Source organism: Choloepus didactylus, chromosome 13, assembly GCF_015220235.1.
Source record: "Choloepus didactylus isolate mChoDid1 chromosome 13, mChoDid1.pri, whole genome shotgun sequence".
Classification (NCBI taxonomy): domain Eukaryota; kingdom Metazoa; phylum Chordata; class Mammalia; order Pilosa; family Megalonychidae; genus Choloepus; species Choloepus didactylus.
In genome coordinates this window covers 75449088-75475267 of record NC_051319.1, presented here as the reverse complement: position 1 = coordinate 75475267, position 26180 = coordinate 75449088, and the positions used below count along the sequence as shown (strand labels likewise).

General features: G+C 42.2%; 1 protein-coding gene and 1 pseudogene across 6 annotated transcripts; both read left to right on the top strand.

Moving 5' to 3' along the window:
* Positions 1 to 435: 435 nt before the first annotated feature.
* Positions 436 to 25447, top strand: LOC119508123 (thioredoxin domain-containing protein 15-like). 6 transcript variants are annotated; one of them, XM_037801615.1, is made up of 7 exons: positions 443 to 894; positions 2157 to 2248; positions 2812 to 3096; positions 15784 to 16268; positions 17775 to 17938; positions 23096 to 23226; positions 24684 to 25447. In XM_037801615.1, the coding sequence occupies exons 4-7, from the start codon at positions 15882 to 15884 to the stop codon at positions 24878 to 24880; spliced, it is 879 nt and encodes a 292-aa protein (XP_037657543.1). In that variant the 5' UTR covers positions 443 to 894; positions 2157 to 2248; positions 2812 to 3096; positions 15784 to 15881; the 3' UTR covers positions 24881 to 25447. The 6 variants fall into 6 exon arrangements, with proteins under 6 accessions (XP_037657542.1, XP_037657548.1, XP_037657547.1 ...); XM_037801616.1 differs by lacking the exon at positions 443 to 894 and adding an exon at positions 1382 to 1981; XM_037801618.1 differs by lacking the exon at positions 2157 to 2248 and having other exon boundaries at positions 876 to 894.
* Positions 6843 to 8890, top strand: LOC119508124 (annotated as a pseudogene).
* Positions 25448 to 26180: the final 733 nt, after the last annotated feature.

Genomic DNA, 26180 nt, shown 5'->3' with positions numbered 1-26180 from the left:
TTTCTTTTAGACTCCCCACTGTGCCCCATCTATGCCTGCGCCATTCTAGGTCCTCTCCTTTCTGTTCTAGGTGGCTCCAGACCCAAAGCCGATTCCCACGGCCCTATCCTTGCAAGCCAATTAATTAAAGCCAGCCATCCAACAAACCTGCCCTGAGTAGGCGGGTAGGGTTACGTTTGCCAAATTAAGCAAATAAAATTACAGGACACTTAGTTAAATTTGAATTTCGGGATGTCCCTTATACTAAAAAATTATTCGTTGTTTATGTGAATGTCAAATTTAATTGCGCATCTTGTATTTTTTATGGCAATTCTACGTAAGGTAGCACGGGTAAGGAAAGAGATTTCAAGATTTCCAACCTACCACCCAGAGTCCGCACCGATGGGGGCGGGGCGCGAAGGCGAAGGCTTTCTGGCTTAGGGAACTAAGCGTGAAAATCCTCCCACGGGGGGCGGTGCGTGCTACAGGCTGCCAGGCTCCAGCTTGCGCGAGAAGAAAGAAGACTGTAGGCCTCTCTGCTGAAGCTCCTCCCTTGATTGGGAGGTCGGCAAAGTTCAAAACGATCTGCAAAACCTCGCGCTTGGCTGATAAAGAAGACTAGATTCCTGGCAGCCATCGTCCGGGGTCCAGAGGAAGACCGCCCGACTCCAAGATGGCGTCCGCGGCGGCTGCCAGCTGTTAAGATGGCGGCGCGGTAGCGCGCCCGCGCTCCCCGGGTCTCCCCCAACCTCCCGAGCCTTCTACGCGCTAGGAGCGCAACTTGCGTCGCGGTGCGCCGGTTGCCGGTCGGCCTGGGTAGTAGGCCCAGCCACCGCTCGTTCCGCACCATGCGGCTCCTCGGTTGGTGGCAGGTACTGCTGTGGGTGCTCGGGTCTCCCGTCCGCGGCCTGGAGGGTGAGTACGGGACAGGGCCGGGGAACTGCAGGCGGCGATGCCTGAAATGATGGGGCAAGGTGGACGTCTAGCCTGACAGCGTTCTTACCTGCGCGAAGGTGGGCGATGCGCGCCTACTTTCTCCCTGGCGTCCCTCTGTGTGCTTCTTCCTGCGTTGTGCCCACCTCTTTCTGCCTGTTCGCTGCTCTCTGGTGGGGATGTGTGTGCGGTAGTCTCACATCCAAAGCTTTTTGGGGCCTGGCCACGCTCAGGACAACCTCCGGAGGCATCTGTTAGCCAAGGATTAGCCGGTATTAGCAGTTATAGCGGATTATTCTCATGTGGTCAGCACTTTAATCCTCATCTGCATCTTCATCGGGAATAGCCAACATTTGTTGTTCCCTGGGTAGGAGCCAGGAACTGATTCTCTCATTTAATCCTCTCACCAATCCTATGAAATAGATGCCCTTAGTGTCTCTATTTTACAGATAAAGGAGGTGAGGCTCAGAGAGGCTAAGTAATTTGGCCAAGTTTACACTTTTGGGAAATGGCAGCACCCGTCTCTGACTTCAAAGCCTATGCTTTCTTTGGCACCTTGCTAGACCACTTTGTTAAATAGGTCACTCTTGCTTAAATGTCTGCACTAAGGACTGACCAGAAAAACACAGGAGACTCACAGGGGAACCCCCTTGCTTACCAGGGCACACTCTCAGGGCCTCTTCAGAGGTGGGGAAGAGGAAAAGCAACCACTGTGGAGGAGGGGAGTGAAGACCCTTTTCCCATGCTTTTTCACCCCACTCTTCATAGCCCTGTTAAAGTCTTGCTTGTTATTTAGACCTTTGCAGGAATTGGCAGGTCTTTCCCTGGGGTGCCCTGGAGGATACGTAGCATCAGACTGTTGCTGAGCCAGGGGAAACGTGAGGAATAGTAACCCAACTACCATTTATGGAAACACTCACTTTGTGCCAGATGTTGTGCCTATTGTTTTACTTGTATCATCTTATTTTTGTGTGGATAAATCAAAAAGAGAGGACTTGGCTTATTTTTGAAAGTTTGGATGATCACCAGAAGAATCCAAAGCAAACATTCACTAACAGTGATTTCCTGGGTGAGTGAAAGTTGGGAATGGAACAGAGAGATATGTACTTTTAAATTTTATTGTTCTGTATTCTTTGAACTGTTTTCAAGTACAGATTTATATTGCTTTTATGATAGAAAAGTATTGTGAATAATAGTATTATAGACAAAAACAAACCAAAAAGGACCCATGTGATTGATTTTAGCTGCAAGAAAGGAAGGAGGATGTTGGAAAGATTGCTTCCATCCTGAGGCCTGCCTTGTGAGAGAGGAGAAAAATTCCCAAGGAAAAGAAAAGGTAAAGGCAGCATTCTAGGGTGGCAGCAAGAAAACACTTGGCCTTAAGGAAAGATTTTGCTCCTCCCCCACAGTGAGGCAGGAGATGTGACCACAGGGGTCCTGGCAGTGGTTAATAGGCAGTATTAACAGAAATACTGGCCAGTGCTCAGAACTGGCCACTTAATAGCCACCCAGCTTCCTCATCCTACAGGAGGGGTGAAATTACCTTTATCTCACTGAACTGAGAGAAGGATAAGATGAGATGGCATAGTAAAGTACTCAATCAGCTGTAAGGCCGGATGACTTTTTGGGTCTCCATTTTTTTTCATCCATAAAATGATGGGCAGAACTACAAGGTTACTTCAGATGGGAGTAATCTTGAATAAGTTAAACCATATCTATGACTTGGAAAGACACTGTCAACCATTATGTTTGAAATATGGTGATTTCATGAGTCATCATTTAAGTCCAAATAACAGATACTCTCCAAAATAGATCTTACGGATTCTGAAAGGACTTTCCAGCAACATTGTCTCTGTAGGAATCAAACAAAATGTGGTATTAATCCCTGCTCCATTCCAGAACCATGTCTTACAACTGGAAGGCAGAATCTCTACAATGCTCAGGAAGCAGAAGTGGAAACCATACCTGTGGAATAGGTCTGTCTCTGCAAAAGCTTGAGCGGTATCACCTGGCTGCCACTGTGCCACGCCTGGAGGAGCCAGAGTTTCTGCCTCAACAAGCTGCCATTCAGGGCACTCGGTGGCCAGCAGCTGTGCTTTGCCACTCAGGGATGACAGACACTCCGAAGCCTAGAGCCCAATCCTTGCTGTGAGGGAGACCAACCTGTGACTTCTGAGGCAGCAGGTACCACTCCTGTATTTAATCTTCACATGCTTATGAAGTAGATGTTCTTACCATCCCCAAATTATGGATGAGTCATCTAAGACTCTGAGCCAATTAGTCCTTTGCCAAAGTCATTCAGCCAGAAGTGCAGGAGCCACCATTCAAAGCCATGTGCACCTTGTCTTCACAGCCAGTCAGAACCTCTGTACTCTCACTACACTCATCCACCAGCCTCAGAGAGGTGAGGGCATTTGCTGGATTTCTTCTGTGTACCCCTTGCTGCCCTTGAAGTTTCAAGGTTCTGTGACTGCTTCTGCCTCAAGGTTCTCTAGGTCTATAAATGTTAATTGGCTTCCCCTCTGCTGTTTCTGGTCCTGGAGTGCCTTACCATTGCTTTTGGTTTCCTTACATCCAGTCCATACCTTGGTGGTCCTTTATTATGCTCTTCTCAAACTGTCCACGTGTGCCATGACAGATCCTGGCAGAACCCTGGCTGATTCAGGGGACTTACTGTTGCAGTCAGTGTGAGCCCACCTTGCAGGCAGGATTAAATCCATGCAGAGCCTGAGGATAACACCATCCATGTGGTGGGTCATTGGTCTTCAGGGCCAGTCTTTGATTGGGATGAGGACAAAGGAACCTTCACCAGCTGGCTCTTTCTTAGGGTGGCTGAAGATCCAAGGCTTTTTTTCTGTAGAGGACACTGGCAGATTAGCAACTGGAAATGGCAGTGCTGTCCAGGTGTTCAAGGAATGGGAATCAGCTCCTGACTTCAAGAACCCCATTCCAGTCTGTGCCGGTTTGTATATATTATGTTCCCAAAAAGAGCCATGATCTTTTAACCCAGTCCTGTCTCCTGGAAACTTTTGATTGTTTCCATGGAGATGTGACTCACTGAACTGTAAGTAATACCTTTGATTAGATTATTTCCATGGAGGTGTTACCCCGCCCATTCAGTATGGGTCTTAATTAAATCGCTAGAGTTCTATAAGAGCTCAGAGACAGAAGGAGCTCAGTGCTGCAGCTGAGAGAGACTTTTGGAGAGATGCTTGGGAGCTGACTGCTTTGGAGATGCTAGCCCAGAGTTTGCTCCGGAGAAGCTAAGAGAGATGAGCCCAGAAATATTTTGGAAAAAGCCATTTGATACCAGAACCCCAGAGCAGACGCCAACCACATGCCTTCCCAGCTAACAGAGGTTTTCTGGGTGCCATCGGCAGTTCTTCAGTTAAGGTTATCTTCTTGTTGATGCCTTAATTTGGTTACTTTTATGGCCTCAGAACTGTAAATTTGTAACCTAATAAATCCCCTTTATAAAAGCCAATCCATTTCTGGTATTTTGCATAATGGCAGCATTAGCAAACTGGAACACAGTCTTTACTAGGCATTGAGCTATCAGATTCTTAATCAGCACCCATCCTATGCCAGGCACTTCTGGGCATTGAGGGTGCAGTGGTGAGCCATGCAGAGACACAGGCCCTGTCTTCCTGTCTGGTGGGGAAGGCAAATATTAAATGACTATAGATAATAAATTGCTAGAGTAGGGAATGTATCAAAGAGAGTCCCAGGGCATGATTGGATCCTGTAATGAGGGATCTCCTCTCTCCACCCTGCACACCCGCACCGGGAGTCAGATTAGCCAGGAGAACAGAGGGGAAGCCTGGTGAAGGCTCCGAGATAGATGGGGCAGAGCATGAGTGATGATGAGGAGCCATTGATACCTGGGTGGCACCAGATGAATTAGCAGAGACAACCTGAGTTCCCTTTACGTGGGGCCTGGTAGCCATGCTACAGAATGCAGACTTGTTCACAAGTGTGCCCCAGAAAGCCATATTCTTTAATACAATCTTGTGGGGGCAGACTGATTAATCTTTTTGATTAGGATGTGAACTCTTGATTGAATGTTTCCATGGAGATTTGACCCCGTCCATTCAGGATAGGTCTTGTTTAGTTTACTGGAGTCCTTTAAAGGGGGCTCTCACAGAGAGCAGAGAGATGAAAATGCCTGGGGATATGCTAAGCCAGGAGACCCAGATGCTTGCTGACCTTGGAGATGCTTGGAGACGTTTTGAGGTGCTAGCTCAGAGTTTGCTCTGGAGAAGCTAAGAGAGGACAAAATGCCCCAAGAGCAGCTGAGAGAAACTTTGGGAGAGACGCTTACTGACACTTTGAGATGCTAGTCCAGAGTTTCTCCGGGGGAGAAGCTTAGAGAGACAAGCCCAGAGACATTTTGGAGAATGCCATTTTGAAACACAACCCAGGAGCAAGGACCAGGTTCTCCAGACACTGTTGGCTGTCCTTCAGTGAAGATATCGTCTTGTTGATATCTTAGTTTGGACACTTTTATGGCCTTTGAGCTGTAACTTTGTAGCCTAATAATCGTCCTTTATAAAAGCTAATCCATTTTTGGTATTGTGCATAACGCAACATTAGCAAATCAGGACAACAGGGCAGGGGGACGTCATTGAAAATGTTTTAGGGAAGCAGTGTGACCAGATTTGCCTTCTAATTTTCATTTCTACTTGGGTTCCTGTGAGGAGCGTCGTCTGGAGGAGGCGATAGAGGGCAGACCAAGGAGACCAGTTAGTGGCTACAGAAGTTGTACAGGTGAATGATGGCTGTGGCCTGGACTGAGAGGTATTAATGGGGAAGGGAGAATTGGATGGCTCCAGAATATATTTGTCAGGTGAAATTAATAGGACATACTATCGCTCTGAACTGTAAACAACAGTCATTGTTATTGCGATCATCATCATCGTTGCCATCATTGTTGCCATTGATGGAGTGCTTACCATGTGTCAAGTATCATATATATCATTTCTCATTTAATCTTCACAATAGCCTTGTGGTTTTTTTATTTTTATATTTTTAGCCCTGTGGTTTTCTGCATTTCTTTTGGTATTTTCTTTAGTAGATAAGCACACTGGAGACTTACCAGTGGAAACTGGGTTGCTGCCCCTGCACTCCCTGGCTGTTTTCGGTATCCCCCCAGTTGGCTACCCCACTGCAGAAGCCATTGTGAAGAAACCTGCCCCTAGTAGAGAGCCTTCTGAGAAAAGCTGGAAGGGTGGGAAGGAGCGGACCTAGGCTTGGGCATTGTGGCTGAGCTAGCATGGTGAATCTACTGTGGTGTCCCCCATTCTTGTTCTCCAAACATTTTCTTTGTAGCCCATAATGCGATAATTTTTACTTTAGGCATGGTTCAGATGATAATTACCTTGTTTAGATTAAGACACATTCTAATTCTCCTGGTGGCTCTACTAGGCTTGCTGGCCTCAGAGAAATCCCTACTCTAGTCGCTGACTCAGTGCCCAAGCTGGTCACCTTGGGCTGGGGTGCACCCCAGGGAGGGGAGGGGTCCAGGTAGCTGGACTGCTGTGGGCACCTAGCCTTTCTGACTTGAGTCTCAACCGCAGTCGTCACCACCTTGGGCAGAGTTTGCACCCCTGCTTTGCGCGCGGAGCACCGAGGCCGGGCAGGCAATGCCCATGGTGTAAAAGCGCCCGTGGCGGGGGCCGACCTCTGCCCTCACCTCACACCCCTGCCCCATACCCTTGTGACCTGAGCTTTGGCGCTGCTGCCCAGGTGTCCCTCGATGTAGCCCGGCCTCTGGGTGCAGCCAGGCTTGGTGAGGCTGGGGCCGAGGTGGCAATGCACCGGACCCATTAGCACTGGGAGCACCAGGCAGCTGAGGTGGTGGGCAAGCCCTTCCGTGGAGGAGGCATTCCCTGGTCCCACTGGTTCTGCCACAATGCTGTTCAAGACCCGAGATGAATTGGGTCATCGACGAGATGTACCACAGGGCCAAGAGCAAGCCCCCCCAACCCCTGCTATCAGCTCCACCATTGACTGCAGCGACATGGAGACGACCATGCCGTCCATCAGCAGTGACTGTGCTGCACTGTGTGCTGGCTGCAGGGGCAAGATTTCAGACTGCTCCTACCTGCTGGCAGTGGACAAACAGTGGCACATGCCCTGCTTCAAGGGCTGCAAGTGCAAACTCAACCGGGAGTCAGAGCTCAGCTGTCTCAGCAAGGATGATGGCAGCATCTACTGCAAGGAAGACTACTACTGTGCAGCACTGGGCCTGCTGACATCTGGGCATCTCAGCCTCGTAGAAGGTGATGTGCGCCTGGGACTTGGTTTATCACCTCAACTGCTATACTTGCACCTCTTGTGTGCCAGTTTGGATGTATTATGTCCCCCAAAGCACCATGTTCTTTAATGCAATCTTGTGGGGGCAGATGTATTAGTGTTAATTAGGTTGGAATCTTTGGATTAAGTTGTTTCCATGGAGATGTGACCCTCCCAACTGTAGGTGATAATTCTGACTGAATTATTTCCATGGAGGTGTGGCACCACCCATTCAGCATGGGTCTTGATTTAATCACTGGAGACCTATAAAAAAGCTTACAGAAGGAGCTCGCTGCTGCAGCTTAGAGAGACATTTTGGGGACAGCCTTGCTGACAGTTTGCTCCAGAGAAGCCAAGGCCCAAGAGCAACATTTTGAAGAATGCACAGGAGCTGAGAGAGAAGCTGGAACACAACCCGCTATCAGCAGACACCAGCCACATGCCTTCCCAGCTAACAGAGGTTTTCCGGATGCCATTGGCCATCCTCCAGTGAAGGTACCCGATTGTTGATGCCTTGGACACTTTACGGCCTTAGGACTGTAACTTTATAAAACCCCTTTATAAAAGCCAAACCATTTCTGGTATTTTGCAAATGGCAGCATAAGCAGACTGGAATAGCGTGTAACAAAATGCTGACCACCAATGACCATTTCAGTATGAAGGACACCCTTGTCTACTGCCATCGCACTTGGAGGCACTGCTGCGGGGCGAGTATCCTGCTCATTTTAACCACGCTGACATAGTGGCGGTGGCCAAGAGTGCAGGGCTGGGCGCAGCGGGGGCCAACCCATTGGGTCTTCCCTACTACAATGGCGAGGGCACCATGCAGAAGGGGCAGTCCAGGAAGCACAAGAGCTCCAGCCCTGGGGCGGATCTGGCAGCCTACAATGCTGCGCTGAGCTGCAGTGAGAACGACGTGGAGTACCTGGACTGCGACCAGCTGTACCCCAGCTGCTAGACGACCAAGTACATGCGAACCTCCTTCAAGCACCACCAGCTTTGGACCATGAAGTCTTATTTTGTCATTAACTGCAACCCCGATGCCAAGGACTTGAAACAGCTCGCACAGAAGACCGGCTTCACCAAGCAGGTTCTCCAGCTCTGGTTTCAAAATGCCTGGGCCAAGTTCAGCTGCAACCTCTTACAACAGGAAAACACAGATGTGGACAAGTCCACGGACACTTTGCTGCAGATGGTGATGCCGTCGATGCCTCCTTGGAGCTCTCCAATGCCTCGCTCAGCCCCTCAGCATGCCTGCCCCCCTCACAGACTTGACTAGCCCCACACTGCTGACTGTGATGTCCATCTTAACCATCTTAACTTCTGTGCCTGACAATCTGGAGGGCCACAAGCCTCACACTCGTGGATGCCCCACCCCTGCCCCACAATTTCTTTGAAAAATAATCTTTAGTTGAATTCCAAGTGAATTTTAAAATAGAGGCATTGAGCAACTAAGTAACCAAATTCACTTACAATATGGCACTATAATTTATAATCCCAGTAATGAGCTACCATCACCTTTATCCATTCCCAAACATTTAAGTTCAACCTCATTAACAATTCTGTACATGTTAGGTAACTGCTCCCTCTTCTCTGGCTTCTGTTTATTACTAGGTTTCCTATAATCTACACTCTTTTGAGTTTACATGTCCTAGTTAGTTAATATTAGTGAAATCATATAATATCTGTCCTTTTATGTCTGAGGTATTTCTCTCAGCATTATGTCCTCAGTTTTCCATATCTGGAATAAATCCCACTTGGTCATGGTGTATAATTCTTTGTATATGTTGTTTTCTATTTGCTAATATTTTGTTGAGTGTTTTTGCATCTATATTCATGAGAGATATTGGTCTGTACTTTACCTTCTTATAATGTCTTTATGTAGTTTTGGTCTTTGGGTAATGTTGGCTTTATTGAATGGGTTAGGAAATGCTCCTTCTTCTTCAGTGTTCTGGAAGAGAATGTAGAAACTTGGTATCATTTCTTCCTTGAATGCTTGGTAGAATTCAGTGAAATAATCTAGGCCTGGTGTTTTCTTTTTTTTGGAGATTTTTTTAATTGAAAAGAAATTTTATTGTGGCAACATATATACTTTCAAGTGTACAATCCTGTGGTGTTAATTACATTCACTGTGTTGTGCTACTATCACCACTGTGCATTACCAAAACTTTTCCATCATTCTAAACAAAGTATACCAATTAATCATTAACTTCCCTTTCCTTACCCTTTTACCTTCTGATACCTGAAGATTATTAACTATTGATTCCATTTCTTTCATAGATACAGGCTTATTCAGAGTATCTATGTCTCCTTGTTTAAGTTTTGGTAGATTGTGTATTTCAAGGAATTGGTCCATTTCATCTAGGTTATCAAGTTTGTGGTCATAGAGTTGTTTATAATATTCCTTTATTATACTGCATGGGCTATTTGTTTTCTATGTCATATTTTTTGTTCCTCAATTTCTCCATTACTGCCTTCTTTTGTGTTTGATTTTTTTCTAGTGTACAATTTGCTTCTTTCCTTATTTTTGTTTCTGTATATTTTTTATACAGTTATATATTTTTTCAGTGGTTATCATGGGGATTACAATTAACATCCTAAATTTATAGCCATCTAGTTGATTTGATACCAACTTGGCTTCAATAGCATATAAAAACTCTGCTCTTGTATAGCTCTGTCTTCCTACCCCTTTATTTTGTTATTTTCACAAATTACATCTTTATACATTGTATGCCCATTAACATAGATTTATAAGTATTGTTTTTTGTATTTGTCTTTTAAATCATATAGGAAAACAAAAAAGGAGTTACAAACTAAAAATCTAATAATACTCGTTTCTGTACTTTATTTACCTTTACTGGATTCTTTATTTCTTCATATGGCTTTGAGATACTGTCTAGTGTCCTTTCATTTCAGTCTGAAGGACTCCCTTTTAGCATTTATTGTTGGGCAGGTTTTCTAGTGACAAATTGCCTCAGCTTTTGTTTATTTGGGTCTGTCTGAATTTCGCCTTCATTTTTTTTTTTTAATTGTGATTGTTCACATACCATACAATTATCCAAAATTCCAAAGTATACCATCAGTTGCCCCCGGTACCATCATACAGCTATGCATCCATCACCACAATTAATTTTTTTTTCAATTTTTAGAGCATCTTCATTACTTCAGAAAAGAAATAAAGACCAAAAAAAAGGAAATGCAAATCCTCACATATCCCTAATCACCCCCCCTCCATTGTTGACTCATAGTTTTGGTATAGTACGTTTGTTACTGTTGATGAAAGAACATTAAAAAACTACTAACTGTAGTATATAGTTTGCAATAGGTATATTTTTTCCCTATATGGCCCTCTATTATTGACTTCTAGTTATAGTGTCATATATCTGTTCTGGTTCATGAAAGAGATTTCTAATATTTGTATACAGTTAATCACAGACATTGCCCACCACAAGGTTCACTGTTCTATACATTCCCATCTTTTAACCTCTAACTTCCTTCTGGTGACATGCATGACTCTGAGCTTCCCCTTTCCACCCATTCATGCACCATTCAGCACTGTTATTCTCATAACATGCTACTGTCACCTCTGTTCGTTTCCAAACATTTAAGTTCACCCTAGTTGAACATTCTGCTCATAATAAGCAACCGCTTCCCATTCTTTAGCCTCGTTCTATATCCTGGTAACTTACATGTCATGTTTATGAGTTTACATATTATAATTAGTTCATATCGGTGAGACCCGGTAATATTTGACCTTATATGTCTGACTTATTTCACTCAGTATAGTGCCTTCAAGTTTTCTTCATCAACCCATTTTTTTAAGATGGTTTTGTTCACACACCATACATTCTGTCCTAATTAAACTGTCGATGGTTCCCTGTATAGTCACATTTTTATGTATTCACCACCCTCACCACTATCTATATAAGGACATCTCCATTTCTTCCACAAAGCAGGAGGAAGAGTCAAAGAAGGTAGAGAGACAAAAGAAAAAGAAAAAGAGAGAGAGAGAGAAAAAAAACATGACAGCTAGTAAACAACAAAAGGAAAGATAACATTAAAGTAGAATAGTCAGACATTACCAATGCCAAGAGTCTCATACCACTCCCTTATGCCCCCCTCTCATATGCATTTAGCCTCGATATATTGCCTTCGTTACATTAAAGGAAGCATGATACAATGTTTCTGTTAATTATAGTCTCTAGTTTACATTGATTGTATTTTTCCCCCAATACCTCCCTATTTTTAACATCTTGCAAGGTTGACATTCATTTGTTCTTCCTTATGAAAAAACATATTTGTACATTTTATCTCAATGTTGAACACTCTAGGGTTCACTGAGTTACACAGTCCCAGTCTTTATCTTTCCTCTTTCCTCCACATGCTCCTAACCTTCTTTGTTCAGTGTACTTACATTACTATGCTACCATCACCCAAAATTGTGTTCCAGACCTCTCACTCCTGTCTTTTCCTATCTGTCTGTAGTGCTTCCTTTAGTATTTCCTGTAGAGCAGGTATCTTATTCACAAACCCGGTCATTGTTTGTCAGAGAATATTTTGAACTCTTCCTCATATTTGAAGGACAGTTTTGCCGGATATAGGATTCTTTGTTGGTGGTTTTTCTCTTCGGTATCTTAAATATATCACCCCATTTCCTTCTTGCCTCCACAGTTTCTGCTGAGAAATCCTCACATAGTCTTATCAAGCTTCCTTTGTATGTGATGGATTGCTTTTCTCTTGCTGCTTTCAGGATTCTCTCTTTGTCTTTGATGTTTGATGATCTGATTATTAAGTGTCTTGGCATAGGCCTATTCAGATCTATTCTGTTTGGGGTACGCTAGGCTTCTTGGATCTGTAATTTTATGTCTTTCTTAAGAGATGGGAAATTTTCATTGATTATTTCCTCTATTATTGCTTCTGCTCCTTTTCCCTTCTCTTCTCCTTCTGGGACTCCCATGACATGTACATTCCTGCATTTCATGTTGTCACTCAATTCCCAGAGACGTTGCTCATATTTTTCCATTCTTTTCCCTATTTGTTCTCTTGTGTGTAGACTTTCAGATATCTTGTTCTCCAGTGCCTGAGTGTTTTCTTCTGCCTCTTGAGATCTGCTGTTGTATGTCTCCGTTGTGTCTTTCATCTCTTGTGTTGTGCCTTTCATTTCTAGATTTTGCCAGTTTTTTCAAACTTTTGATTTCTAACTTATGTACTCCCAGTGTTTTTTTATAGCCTTCATCTCTTTTGCCATATCTTCCCTAAACTTTTTGAATTGATTTAGCATTCGTTGTTTCAATTCCTGTATCTCACTTGAAGTGTAAGTTTGTTCCTTTGACTGGGCCATAACTTTGTTCTTCATGTAGGTTGTAGTTTTCTGTTGTCTAGGCATCTGGTTTCTTTGGTTACCCCAATCAGGTTTTCCCAGACCAGAACAGGCTCAGGTCCCAGAAGGAAGAAATATTCAGTATCCGGTTTCCCTGAAAGTGTGTCTTAGAGGATTAACACACCCTGTGAGGCCTCCAGCTACTGTGTCTTTCTGCTCAGCACATGGCGCCTGTCAGCCTGTCACTCCAGACTGGTGTAAGGAGGTGTGGCCTGTGGCTGTTTATCCCCAGGCTCTGGGGTCTGGTTCTGAATGGAAGGCAGGTAGTGGATCTGAGCACCACCTTTTCCTCTTAGGGAAGATATGCCCCCTAGGGAGTTTTCACTTGTATATAGAAAGGTTCTTTGTCTCTCTGACTCTGCTGTCTCCAACCTTGTCAGGGTCAGAGCACTGCTGGCTGAAAATAGCTGAGGCTTTCTCTACTGCAGAGCACTGTGAGCTGAAAATGGCTGAGGCTTTCTCCACTGAGGTGCTGAGGTTGAGAGAGAGAAAAAGGGACAGAAAGCCCCCTTTCAGGGTCAGTCCATGGCCCTCAGTTTCACCCGTCAGTCAGAGATAGCACCCAGTCCTCTGGGCTCCCCTCCTGAGACAGAGAAGTCCCCTGGATCTTCAAGGTGAGTCATCAGTAAAAGCCTCTGTCTGCTTGTTGGGGATTTGCAGCTTGCATTGAGCAGTCCACGTTTGCCAATTAAAACCTCATTTGGGGCTGGGCTGAGGTATATTTGCATGTTCAGAGAGTCCTGCTCGCTATCACAGCAAGGCTTTGCAGTTTGGGCTGCCGTGGTGGAGGGGGCTCCCAGCTTGGATCCTCAGTTTCTACTCACAGATTCCTTGCTGTGATCTCAGGCATTCCTGCCATTCCATGTTGGTGCACTATGTGTGGACAGTCACGCTTGTCCCCCAGCAGTTACTCCAGATCATTTACTGGTTGTTCCTGGTTGTTTATTAGTTGCTCTGGGGGGACTAACTAACTTCCACTCCTCTCTATGCCGCCATCTTCTTCTGTCTCTTGCCTTCATTTTTGAAGGATAGTTTTGCTGGGTGTAGAATTCTTGTTTGACAGTTTTTTCCTTTAGTACTTTTAATTTGTCATCCCACTGTCTTCTGGCCTCCATGATTTCTGATGAGAAATTGGCTATTAGTCTTACTGAGGATCCCTTGTATGTGCTGATCTAGTGCTTTGGTATAGTTCATTGAGCTTGGGGTTTGTTGAGCTTCTTGGAACTATGGATTTCTAGTTTTCATCAAACTTGAAAAGTTTTTAGTTATTATTTCTTCAGATACTTTCTCTGTTATCCAAATTATTCTCTCTGTCAAGTATTCCAATTGCCTCAACATTAGGCCACTTGAGTTGTCCCATAGCTCACTGATGCTTTTTTCATTTTTTTCAGATTTTTTTTCCCTCTGTGTTTCTTTTTGCATTATTACTATTTTTATGCCTTAAAATTCACTGATATTTTCTTCTGCAATCTCTAACTTGCCTGTGCAGTTTTCATCTCAGACATTGTGATTTTCATCCCCACTAGTCCTGGCCCTGTGTGACTGTTGGGTCCCGTACCTTGTAATCCTTTTTGGGGGTCCTTGGCTTTGGTAGTTTATTTACATGCATGTGCTGATCAGTACTCTGCTGGTTACTTTAGGGGATACCCTCTGCAGATCTTGGAGTCCCCCACCCCCCTTTTATACAGCTGTCCTCCAGTATCCTTTCCTGCAAATTATGGCTTCTTTGGTCTCCCTGGGTTCTCAACTCCATATCCTCAACTAAGGGGGTCTTCTGGGCTCTGTCTGGGTTTCCCCTCCTTAAACCATGGCCAGAAATTCTCTCAAGGCAGTAAGCTGGGGCAATTACAGGGCTCATTTCATTTGTTTCCTGTTTCTCAGGGATACTGTCCATTGTTGCCTGATGTCTAGTGTGCTTACACTGTTGTTTCATATGTTCTGTGTTTATTTTTGGTTGTTTCAGGAGGGAGGGAAAATCTGATCTCTGTTACTCCATCATCCAGAAGTGGATCACCCAGAAAATATTTTTGAATTGCATATTGAATCTTCAGATCTCTATGGGGAAAATTCCTCGAGACTTGATACAAATGTGTATATCCTAGGAAGCTCCCAGACTTCTCCCCAATTTATAAGCCAATTGGTCATTCACACTCCAGCAAACACTGTTGGTGTGGCAGATTTCATTACAGAGCTGCTGATTACCTAGCTAGACGGTGACCTTGCCTGAGGCAGGGGCTGTACTGGGCTCACTTCCCCCACCCTCATCCCCCAGTCAATGCCTGGCACAGAGTCTGGCAGCTGGTATTGGGTTGAGAGCTGGAGGGCAGTCATTGCTCCAGAAGCAAATGACGATTGCCAGGTTGGCACATAAGACTTCCCAGGATTCCCCCTTATCTGGGCATTTTGCCTAGGACCCACCCTTGGCTCCAAAGTGGGAGGAAAGCCTTCCTCTCCGTCCTGCTGCTACACTTGCAGTGCTGCCCACATCTCCCAGCACTCCCAAGAGTGGTGGTCCATGGGCAGCAGGCAGGAGAGCAGCATCCATTTGTCAGTGAGGACCTCAGGAAGGAAATGCTGTGTGACTTGAGCAGTGTTCCTCAGGCAGCACCACCCAGCATCCCTAGGGGCAGGAAGGATAAGGCCCATTCTAGACTAGCAGCCAGAAAACTTTGCTCCTGGACCTGGCTCTGCTGCTTACTAGTTGCGTGGCATTGAGCTTTCTGCTGAACTTCTCTGTGCCTAAGCCTGGTCATCTCTTAATTGGGGATGGTAACCCTGGTCCTGCCCATCTCACAGAGCTGTTAGAATGTATGCAAAGATGCTTTGCCAGAGTAGAACTTTCCATAAAGCCATTATTATTTTCTTGGGTATTCTTATCAAACAAAAGAAGTTGTTAAAAGGTTTGAATTATATTTTCTAACTGGAAGCCTGCATTGGAATTTGTTTGATGATAATCCAGTTGACAGTAGGTTTCTGAGTGAGCTATGTATTTGTCCATTTGTTTGTTTGGTGCTCAAACTCATTCATCTAGTACCGCCTGTGAGCACCTTCTTTATGACCTAGAGAAAGGTAGGTGGCTGTCTGACAGTTTAATGGAAATTTTCAGTGAAAATTTCATATTTGAGGAGTACTGTAACTATTTGGGGCTCATTTATTTTGAAATCAAATATGACTGTGAACATACTGGCATGTTTTAGTTGCAGAGGGAAGTGGTCACTTGTCTGAGGAACAGCCTGCTCACCCTCTCCAGGTGGAGGCTGTGTATCTGAGCGAGGAGGAGCCCCCGCGTGGCCCGATGGGCCAGGACACGTCAGCAGAAGAGGCTGGTGCAGTGCTGGGACTGGACACTGATGATGATCGCATGGTGATGTTGTCTGTGATTCCAGGGGAAGCTGAGGACAAACTGAGCTCAGAGCCCAGTGATGGCACCTGTGGGGCTGGAGGGGAGGAGGACTCAAGGTGCAAAATCAGAGAGAGCCTCTTCTCTTTGGACAGCGCTGGAGCAAACTTCCCTGATAGAGAAGAGGAGTATTACACAGAGCCAGAAGTGGCAGAATCTGATCTAGCCCCAACAGAGGACTCCAATAACACTGAGAGTCTGAAATCCCCAAAGGTGAACTGTGAGGAGAGAAATGTGACAGGATTAGAAAATCTCACTCTGAAAATTTTAAATACGTCACAGGTAAGAAACAAATAAGAAACAAATTATTCAGTACTTTTCTCCTTTTTAGCATAATAATTTTTTAAAACATTTTTATTATGGTAACTTTATGTAAAACACAGAATTTCCCATTTTAGCCACTTTCATGTGTAAAATTTAGTGATATTAAGTACCATCACCACAATCCAATTCTCAAACTTTTCCATTACCCCAAACAGACGCTCTGTACCATTAAGCATTAACTCCCCATTCCCCTCCTGGCCCTTGATAATCTGTAATCTGCTTTCTGCTCTCTCTGAATTTTCAGCCTATTAATTTTAATATTTAATTCTCTATCAGTTTTCAAATGGAGGGTCAGAATTGTTATACTGTAAGTGGAATAATATAATGCTGTATCATTGAAATTGACTTTTCTCTCTATGATATTTATAGAAAAAGGAGAAAATGTAACCCAGTGTTGATTATGCTTTTTAGATGGCCTAAACATAGTCCTCTTTGGGGTAATGTCACTCAAGCCTCATGATAAAAATCCCAGTGGATAGATGGGTGCTTGGCACAGACTCTTCTTCCAGATGAAAAGGATCCAAAATTTATTATAGAAGCAAAATTAAAAATATCTGAATCACCAAAGTTGTAATTTAGCATTATTTGGACCAGTGGAGCCACTGGGAAGTAGGTTATATTGCTGAAAAGCTCCTGTCTCCTCCAAAGAGTGTGAATCCAGTGTTTACTCTAAAGTGAGAGCTAAGACAATTGTTCCAAACTCAGCTATGCTTTTCTGGATAGCTGAGTAAATGATGATTTCAAAGCAAGTCCTGGGATAGCAAATGATAATTTCTGTAGTATCGTTAAGAAGATCAGGATGAATTCCATGCTGCTTGTAGAAGAGAAGTAAATCCCAGCTTTGAAAGCTGTGATTGCTTATTTTAAATAAGGGTATGGTATGTTTAGTGCATGCAGCTGTCCTCCAGGTGCAGGGGGATCAGCACTGGCCTCCCACCCTGTCCCCAGTGCTTGGAGGATATCAGGCCTCAGCTCTGCTGCACACAGCGACCAGTTTAAACAGTCTGAGTTAGGGTGGTGGCAGAGATGGTGCACACCTTAATTGAACCAACCTTTGACCAAATGTATTGATCCAACTACTTAGTACATATTTAGATCTGCTAAGATGATAGTTGGGGTCAAAGATCATAGTGCTCCATTGAGCCATTGATGCTGGGGCAGTTGCCCATGCCCTGTGAGAGCTTTGTATTTGATGATTTATGGAAAATATTAAAATTGCTATGTAGTAATAAAAGAAGGTTTATAACTTTTCATTTGATAGCACTTTTCTGCTGATTTGTGGATTCATATGGTTCAAAATCTAAAAGGTTCTAAAGAGTATAGAGTACACTCTCCCTCCTAACCCTCCCTCCACCCACCAGTTCTTCTCGGTGGCAATGGTGTTTCCTGTTTCTCGGGACTCCTTCTAGAAAAATGTGCATGTACATTAACTGCTGACTTTAACACTTGTTTCTTTTATCACAGGACCTTATGGACTTTCTAAACCCAAACGGTAGTGATTGCACTCTAGTCCTGTTTTACACCCCTTGGTGCCGATTTTCTGCCAGTTTAGCCCCTCATTTTAATTCTTTGCCACGGGCATTTCCAGCTCTTCATTTTTTGGCACTGGATGCATCTCAGCACAGCAGGTATCGTTCCTCAGCGGGGTTTACGTCTCATCCTTTTGAATGATGGTTGCAGTTATTCGGAGGTCATAACTAGTAACGTGAGAAGCAGAGAAGGTGGGCATGAGCTTTGAAAGGAGATTGAAAGTAGAGAAATACAAGAATGAGCGAGGGTAGCCAAACTCCTGAGGGAGCTGATGGCGTCATTTTCTGGAGGCATCGCAAAGACAGTGGACTGTTTTCTGTGTAGTATAATTTAGGATCACAAGTGTAGCACTCCTTTGTGGCTTGAGCAGGCAGTTTAGGTCCCTACACCTGGGAGCCACACATCCCCCACCTCCATGTCCACTTAAGATTTTTTTCTTTCCTTCTTTTATTTTCTTTTCCTTTCCTTCCCTCCTCTTCTCTTTTCCTTCCTTTCTCTTACTTTCCTCTTGCTTACATTTATTCTTTTCTCCCTGGATTTTGATAAATTTTCATTTATCATCTATTCCAACCAAATTATACAATCAATATCTCACAGTATCATCACTTAGTTGTGTAGTTATCATCACACTTACTTTTAGACCATTTTCATTACTCCAAAAAGAAAATTATCAGATAGATAAAAAAAGAAAACCAAAAACATTCCCTGTCCCTTATCTGCCCTATTATTGACCCTTAGTATTGGTGTGGTACACTCATTACTGTTGATGAAAGAATTTTAAGGTATTACTGTTAACTATAGTCCATACCTTGCAATAGGTATTTCCCTCCCACATACCTCTCTATTTTAACTCTTTGTACCAGTGTCGTTCATGCAAGTATTTATTTATATTTGTAGCATTAATCGATGACATACATGACTCTAAACAACCCCTTTCAACCAAAACACCTACAATACAGCACTATTCCTTATATTCTCACTAATGAGCTACCCTCACCTCCTTGTCTATTTCCAAACATTTTAAGTTCAACCTCATTACACATTCTGAACATAATAGGTTACCACTCCCCCTTCTCTAACTTCTGTTTCTAGGTATCCTATATTCTACATTTTAAGACTCAGAGTTTACATATTCTAGTTAGTTCATATTAGTGAAATCATACAAATATCTGTCCTTTTGTGTGATGTATTTCACTCAGCATTATGTCCTCAAGATTCAAACATGTTGTTGCATGTTTCAGGACCTCATCCCTTTTTACTGCTGCAGAATATTCCATCGTTTGTATATACCACCTTTTGTTTATCCATTCATCTACTGATGGGCGTTTGGATTGTTCCATCTTTTGGCAATTGTGAACAATGCTGCTGTGAACATCAGAGTGCAAATGTCTGTTCGTGTCCCTGCTTTCAGATCTGGGTATATACTGAGTAGCAGAGTTGCCAGGTCGTAGGGCAACTCAATATTTAGTTTTCTGAGGAACTCCCAGACCGTCCTCCACAGTGGCTCTACTATTTCACATTCCCCCCAGCAGTGAATAAGTGTTCCTATTTCCCCACATCTTCTCCAACACTGTAGTTGCCTGTTTGTTTAGTAGTGGCCATTCTAGTAGGTGTGAAATGATATCTCATTGTGGTTTTGATTTACATTTCCCTAATAGCTAATGAAGACGAACATCTTTTCATGTGCTTTTTAGCCATTTGTATTTCCTCTTTGGAGAAATGTTTATTCATATCTTTTGCCCATTTTATAATTGGGTGGTTTGTTCTTTTATTGTTGAGTTTATTCTTACATGCATGTTCCCTAGTAGACACTCAGTAAATTAATTTAACAAAATGATTTAGTCCTTTAAAATGACATTTTACCCTTGTTTTATATTACTTTCATATTGTTCAGTGGGTTTTTATCTTTTTTAAATGTCCAGTGAAATACTTTACAGAGAACTTTTGTTCAGATGTTATGTATTTCCTCTCAGAAGTGCTATGATTGTGCCTGGGTTATAGATTGTGTTCCCCTTCTTCCTCGAGTTAGGGGGGCTCCTTAGCAGGTCACAAGGAGGTTGGATGTGATTAAATTTAGAATGCCTGGAAGGTGGTCAAGTTAGTGATAAAACATTTTGAAAATAGGAAGTTGAAGTTGAGTAACACTATTAATTTGTACTCCCCTAATTTTCACTGTGGGTAATGTCATTGCTAATGTTTACCTGAAACTATAAAGAAATTGCCCAACAAATCAGTAATTCTCGTAAGGACTTCTGAGTGGCCCTAGGGAACAGACTGTCCTGAAGGACAGTACAGGTCAGCTGTCCACCTGTGACCCCGCCCCCCCACTCTTGCCAAGCTGGCAGGACCGGCACCCAGCACCTGCTCAGGTCTCTCTGAACTCTTTGGAATGGGGCCTTGTAGTCTTTCCCCCCCCTCCCCACTGGCTTTCATTTGCTCTGTTGTCTTTTCTTCATCTCTGTATTAGTTTCCTAGAGCTGCCGTAACAAATTACTACATACTAGGTGGCTTAAAAAAAAAAAAACAAAATTTATTCTTTCACAGTTCTGGAGGCTGGAAGTGTGAAATCAAGGTGTTGGCAGGGCCGTGCTTCCTCCAAAGCCCCTAGGGGGTACTCCTCACCCCTTCCAGCCTCTGGGAGCACCAGGCATTCCTGGGCTTGTGACAGCATGACTCCAGTCTCCGTCTCTGTGTTCATGTGGCCTTCTTCTCCCTGTGTGTCTCATCTGTGTCCAAATTTCCCTCCTCTTCTTCTTTTTTTGGTTTACAATGGTTTTATTTCTCTGCACCCTTGATAACACTTTTTTTTAACTTTATCGAAAAATTAAAAAAAAATTTCAAACAAAACAAAGGAATAAGAAAAACAAATAACTTAAAATAACTACATTGCTGCCAACATGTTCCTACCATAACCCAAGAAAATTTACAAACCATAGTTGCTCCTGTGCATTCCCATATCATTAAGATTACTCTCCATATCTTACGTGTTCTTATTAGATTATCGTTCCCCCTTCACTAGTTGCTGTTTATCTCTAGGTCCCCTACATTCTACAATATAAAACATTTATTTTACATTTTTTACAGAGTTCACGTTAGTGGTAACATACAATATCTCTCATTTTGTGTCTGGCTTATTTCACTCAGCATTATGTTCTTAAGGTTCATCCATGTTGTCGTATGTTTCACGACTTCGTTCCTTCTTAATGCCGTGTAGTAGTCCATCATGTGTATATATCACATTTTTTTTATCCACTCATCTGTTGAAGGACATTTGGATTTTTTCCATCTCTTGGCAGTTGTGAATAATGCCGCTACGAACATCGTGTCACTGCTTTCAGATCTTCTGGGTATATACCAAGAAGTGAAATTGCTATATCATAGGGTAACTTGATATCTAGTTTTCTAAGGAACTGCCAGACTGTCTTCCAGAGTAGCTATACCATTATACAGTTCCACCAGCAATGAATAAGAGTTTCAATTTCTCTGCATCCTCTCCAGCATTTGTAGTTTCCTGTTTGTTTAATGGCAGCCATTCTAATTGGTGTGAAATGATATCTCATTGTGGTCTTAATTTGCATCTCCCTAATAGCTAGTGAAGCTGAACATTTCTTAATGTGTTTTTTAGCCATTTGTATTTCCTCTTCAGTGAAATGTCTTCTCATATCTTTTGCCCATTTTATAATTGGCTTGTTTGTACTATTGTTGTTGAGTTGTAGGATTTCTTTTTGTATGCAAGATATTAGTCTTTTATCAGACACATGGTTTCCAAATATTTTTTCCCATTGAGTTGGCTGCTTCTTCACCTTTTTGACAAATTCCTTTGTGGTATAGAAGCTTTTAATTTTGAGGAGTCCCCATTTGTCTGTTTTTTTTTCGTTGCTTGTGCTTTGGGTGTAAGGTCTAAGAAGCAACTTCTTAATACTAGGTCTTGAAGATGTTTCCCTACATTATCTTCTAGGAGTTTTATGGTACTGTCTTTTATATTGAAGTCTTTGATCCACTTTGAGTTAATTTTTGTGTAGGGTGTGAGGTAGGAGTCCTCTTTCATTCTTTTGGATGTGAATATCCAGTTCTCCCAGCCCCATTTGCTGAAGAGACTGTCGTGACCTAATTACTGGGTTTGAGGCCTTGTCAAAAATCAGTCGACCATAGATCTGTGGGTCTATTTCCGAATTCTCAGTTTGATTCCGTTGATCAATAAGTCTATCTTTGTGCCAATACCATGCTGTTTTGACTGATGTGGCTTTATAGTAAGTCCCTCTTCTAAGGATACCAGTCATATTGGATTAGGGCCCACCCTAATTCTGTACAATCTCCTCTTAACTTGATCAGTCTGCAAAGATCCATTTCCAAATAAGGTCACGTTCACAGGTACTGGGGTTAGGACTTCAACATATCTCTTTGGGGGACACAGTTCAACCCATGACAATCTCCATGTATCCTACTAAGTGCCCAGTGTGGTGTCTTAATTATGGAGAATAGCAAGTACTTGTTCTTGTTATATGGGCTGGGTCACGTGTTTGCCTGATATGTTAATACCCAATTTAAGTTAACAGCATGTTTACAAAAGAAAAAACTTGATTATCTAGTATTATTACTATTTTACTAATGGAGGTAACTGAAGCTTAGGGACATTATTGCCCAAAGGTCACACAGCTGGTTCAGTGGCTGAATTGAGGCTTGAGTCTAGAGGCTTTTGACTCCAAGGCTAACCACAAGTGCTCTGCATTATATAAAGGTGAAACGTTATCACAGAGATCATATTACGTTCAAATTGCCCTGCCCTAATTGTGACCTTCCTGGTTTGTGTATTAGATTATATATTCTCATGTGCTGATTTATCAATCTCATTGCTTACATAAGCTGATATTTTTTGAGGAATGGGGATGGGCATTCCAAAGAGTTTGAAATTTCTTCTGCCAAGTAAATTGGCGCAGTATGCTTTGTGCATGAATTAGAATTTTAGGGTCCGATATGTTTTGGCTGTGAGGAACTTAAATAGTAGAATAGTTATTGTTTTGTGGGTAGCTCCATGTTGTAATGGAAAACAGCTCACAGAGCAGAACAGGGATGCCCCCATGACTCAAGCAAAGAAGTCAGAAACACTAACGAAAAACCTAAAGTTTTGACTATCAGAACCCTCCTTAGGTCATATAAAACTGATCTTTCCTCATGTATTTCCTCCTATTCTGATATGGTGACTGAGCAAGCCCACTGTTGATTCAAGGTTTCTGATCAACTTCTTTCTCTTGTAGCCTTTCTACCAGGTTTGGCACCGTAGCTGTTCCTAACAGTTTGTTATTTCAAGGAGCTAAACCAATGGCTAGATTTAATCATACAGACCGAACACTGGAAACTCTGAAAATCTTCATTTTTAATCAGACAGGTATGTAGAAAAAAATATGCTGTAGAAGAAATTTTATTCCTGGGTTTGTATGCCTTCTGTGGGTTCTGATCTGCTATAATCCTTATCTTGAGTGAAGGCTTCAAGATTGACTCTGAGGTATAAAACTTTCAAATCAGTGGCAAGCTTAACATGAAGAAGTTATTTTAATAATGATTGTAGATACCTTTAAAAAAATATGGGTTTCTTGAGGTATAATTTGCATATCATATACTTCTCCTTTAAGTGCCTTTTTATATACATTTTTCATTTAAGTATAATAATTACAAAAAAAATGCATAAATCATTAGTGTATAGCATGATGAATTTTACAAAGTGAACACACTGGGTAGCCAGTTCTCCCTCAGCACTACCCTGCCCACACTTCCCAGAGAAAACCACAGTTTTGACTCCTATACCATAGACTGTTGTCTCTTTTTGAACTTTATGTTATTGGAGACATACGGTACGTAATTCTCTTGTGTTTGGCTTATTCCTCCTAACATGTTTGTGAGATTCATCTATATTGTTATGTATGCTTGTGCATTGTTCATTTTTGTTGCTGTCTAGTGTTCCACTTATTAATCCATTTGTAAAAGCTATTGTAATTCCTTAAAATTTGCCAAAATAATGGCCTTTTTATGTCGTTCATAAAAGTTTGAACACGTAAATTGAAGAAATTTCCTCCATTGAGAAAGTTCTCTCCTCAAAAGTTTAATGCCTCAATTTATGAGCACTCTACCTCTTTCTGAAATGTATTCACTGGAAATATATACAAATAATAACATATCTTCCATATATATTAAGTTGCTTGAATTACTTATGTCTAACTGCAGAACCAAGAGCTTAGTTAGCTCCTCAGTGTAAATAAAAAGTTTCTTAGAGGAAGTTAGATATTCTAAGTCTTCTGCTGGACTCCTGGTTGTCATTTAGATTGATGTGGGGAGAGGGAGCCATTTTGTTTGGTGCTCTAAGAAAACCTAGCACACAAATGAGATCCAGGAGCCACGGCATTTTTGGTAATCACTGATACCAGTGATGGTTAGTTGTTCTAACAATTCTTTAAGTAAATTATTTAAATGCATTTTGAATTCAGCATTATTTAACCTGTGAAAATGGTCTACAGACACCTGAGAATACCTTTACTAGTTACTTGTTGAATTTTGGTCTCAAAAGAGAAAAACATCCTTGGAATGCTTGGCTAAGAAACCTCTGATGAGTTCACAGAAATTCTAGTATTTTAGCTTTGAACAGCTAAATGGATCCTGCTCTTTTGATGTGGTGGGGAGAAAGGCATGTTACAAATTATACCGATAGGCAAGTGAAATCCACCCCAGATAGACTAGTGGTGATGTTTATTTTAAGACTGCATATCATTTTGCATACCATGCATAATACTTCAGAAAATCTGCAGTGGGTGCTTTCTCTATCTGATTTCAACCAGTTGATTTCTCTTTCAGGTATAGAAGCCGAGAAAAATGTGGTGGTAACTCAGGATGACCAAATAGGCCCTCTTCCCAGCACGCTGATAAAAAGTGTGGACTGGTTGCTTGTATTTTCCTTATTCTTTTTAATTAGTTTTATTATGTATGCCACCATTCGAACTGAGAGTATTCGGTGGCTAATTCCAGGACAAGAGCAGGAACATGCAGAGTAGTGATGGGCTGAAAGGAGAAGTTGGAAAGATAAATTTCAATCCTTCATTGCATAAATTAATGCTGTGATCACATACATTTTCTTCAGTGAAGTGTTGGCTTGCAGTTTCACTCAGAATAAAAGAATCATGCATTTGTTCAACTACTGAATGTGTAAAAAAAAATCTAAGCTGGTGTTTTAACTAGTATTGTAACAAGCAAATGCAATATTCAAGAATTCAGTATTGTTTTTACTACTTGAGCATAATACAATATTTTAAGGAAGTAACCAGTTTAATATGTGAAGATGTATTCTGGTGGAATAGTGAGTAGAATAATATGCTATATACTATATACTATATAGAAGGCAGAAATCAGACTTTAGATTATACTTTTAGAAAACTCTTGATTCCCTATATGTCTAAGAAGGTTGGTTTCCTATTCTTTTGCAATTTTTCTTCCAAAGTCCATGAACAGGAATGTGCTCTGCAAGGAGCAGAGTAACTAGAATGAATAAATGAGCTCACAAGTAGCAACTGCTACTTGGTGTCTTTATTGATGGGGAAATAAAAGTGTCAAATACCTTGGTATATGTGTTCTCTAATTTCACTGAAAGAATTTGAAGGGGTTTAAAAAGTGTGTCTGGGTAAGGCAGATGGCTAGGAGAAAGTGTTACCATAACTAAAGATAGTTCATGCAGTTCCTTCCTATGCTAAATTATAACTTAAATTTTAGTCAATTATTCAACCAGCACGCGTTAGTTGAGCCGTAAAATGTTCTTAATGCTGTGCTAGATTTAGTGAGATCCAAAAGAAGTGTAAAACACTGTCCTTGCCTACAAGTTGATTCGTCTAGACATTCAGTAAAGAAACAACGTAATACACAGTTTATACAAAGTTCTTGAAAAACTGTTTCTAAGCAGTCCCTAAATTCTGATATAAAATAGCTGATTACATAATGATAAATTACTTTTATGCTAATTGTTCCCTGTGTTTTAGAGTAGCTCAATGTTCATTTTATAAGGCATCCTATAGTCTATCAAAATAGAATGTTAGATCTACAGTCTCCTCAGAGTGTTATAATGTGTGGGAGCCTGCACTTTATAGTTACGTGTTATGTTGTGGATGGCTTTGGCTGGGGTTGGAGGGGACATGGCTCAGAACAGTACCATCCGTTTTGCAAATGAGCAAACTGAGACATATATTAAATAATTTGTCCTGGTTACACAGATATTAAGTTGATCAAGCTGGGATTTGAACCTTCACTTCCATGTGTATTTTTAATTGCAAATATTGGAAGGAAAACAATAGTGATTCCATCTTA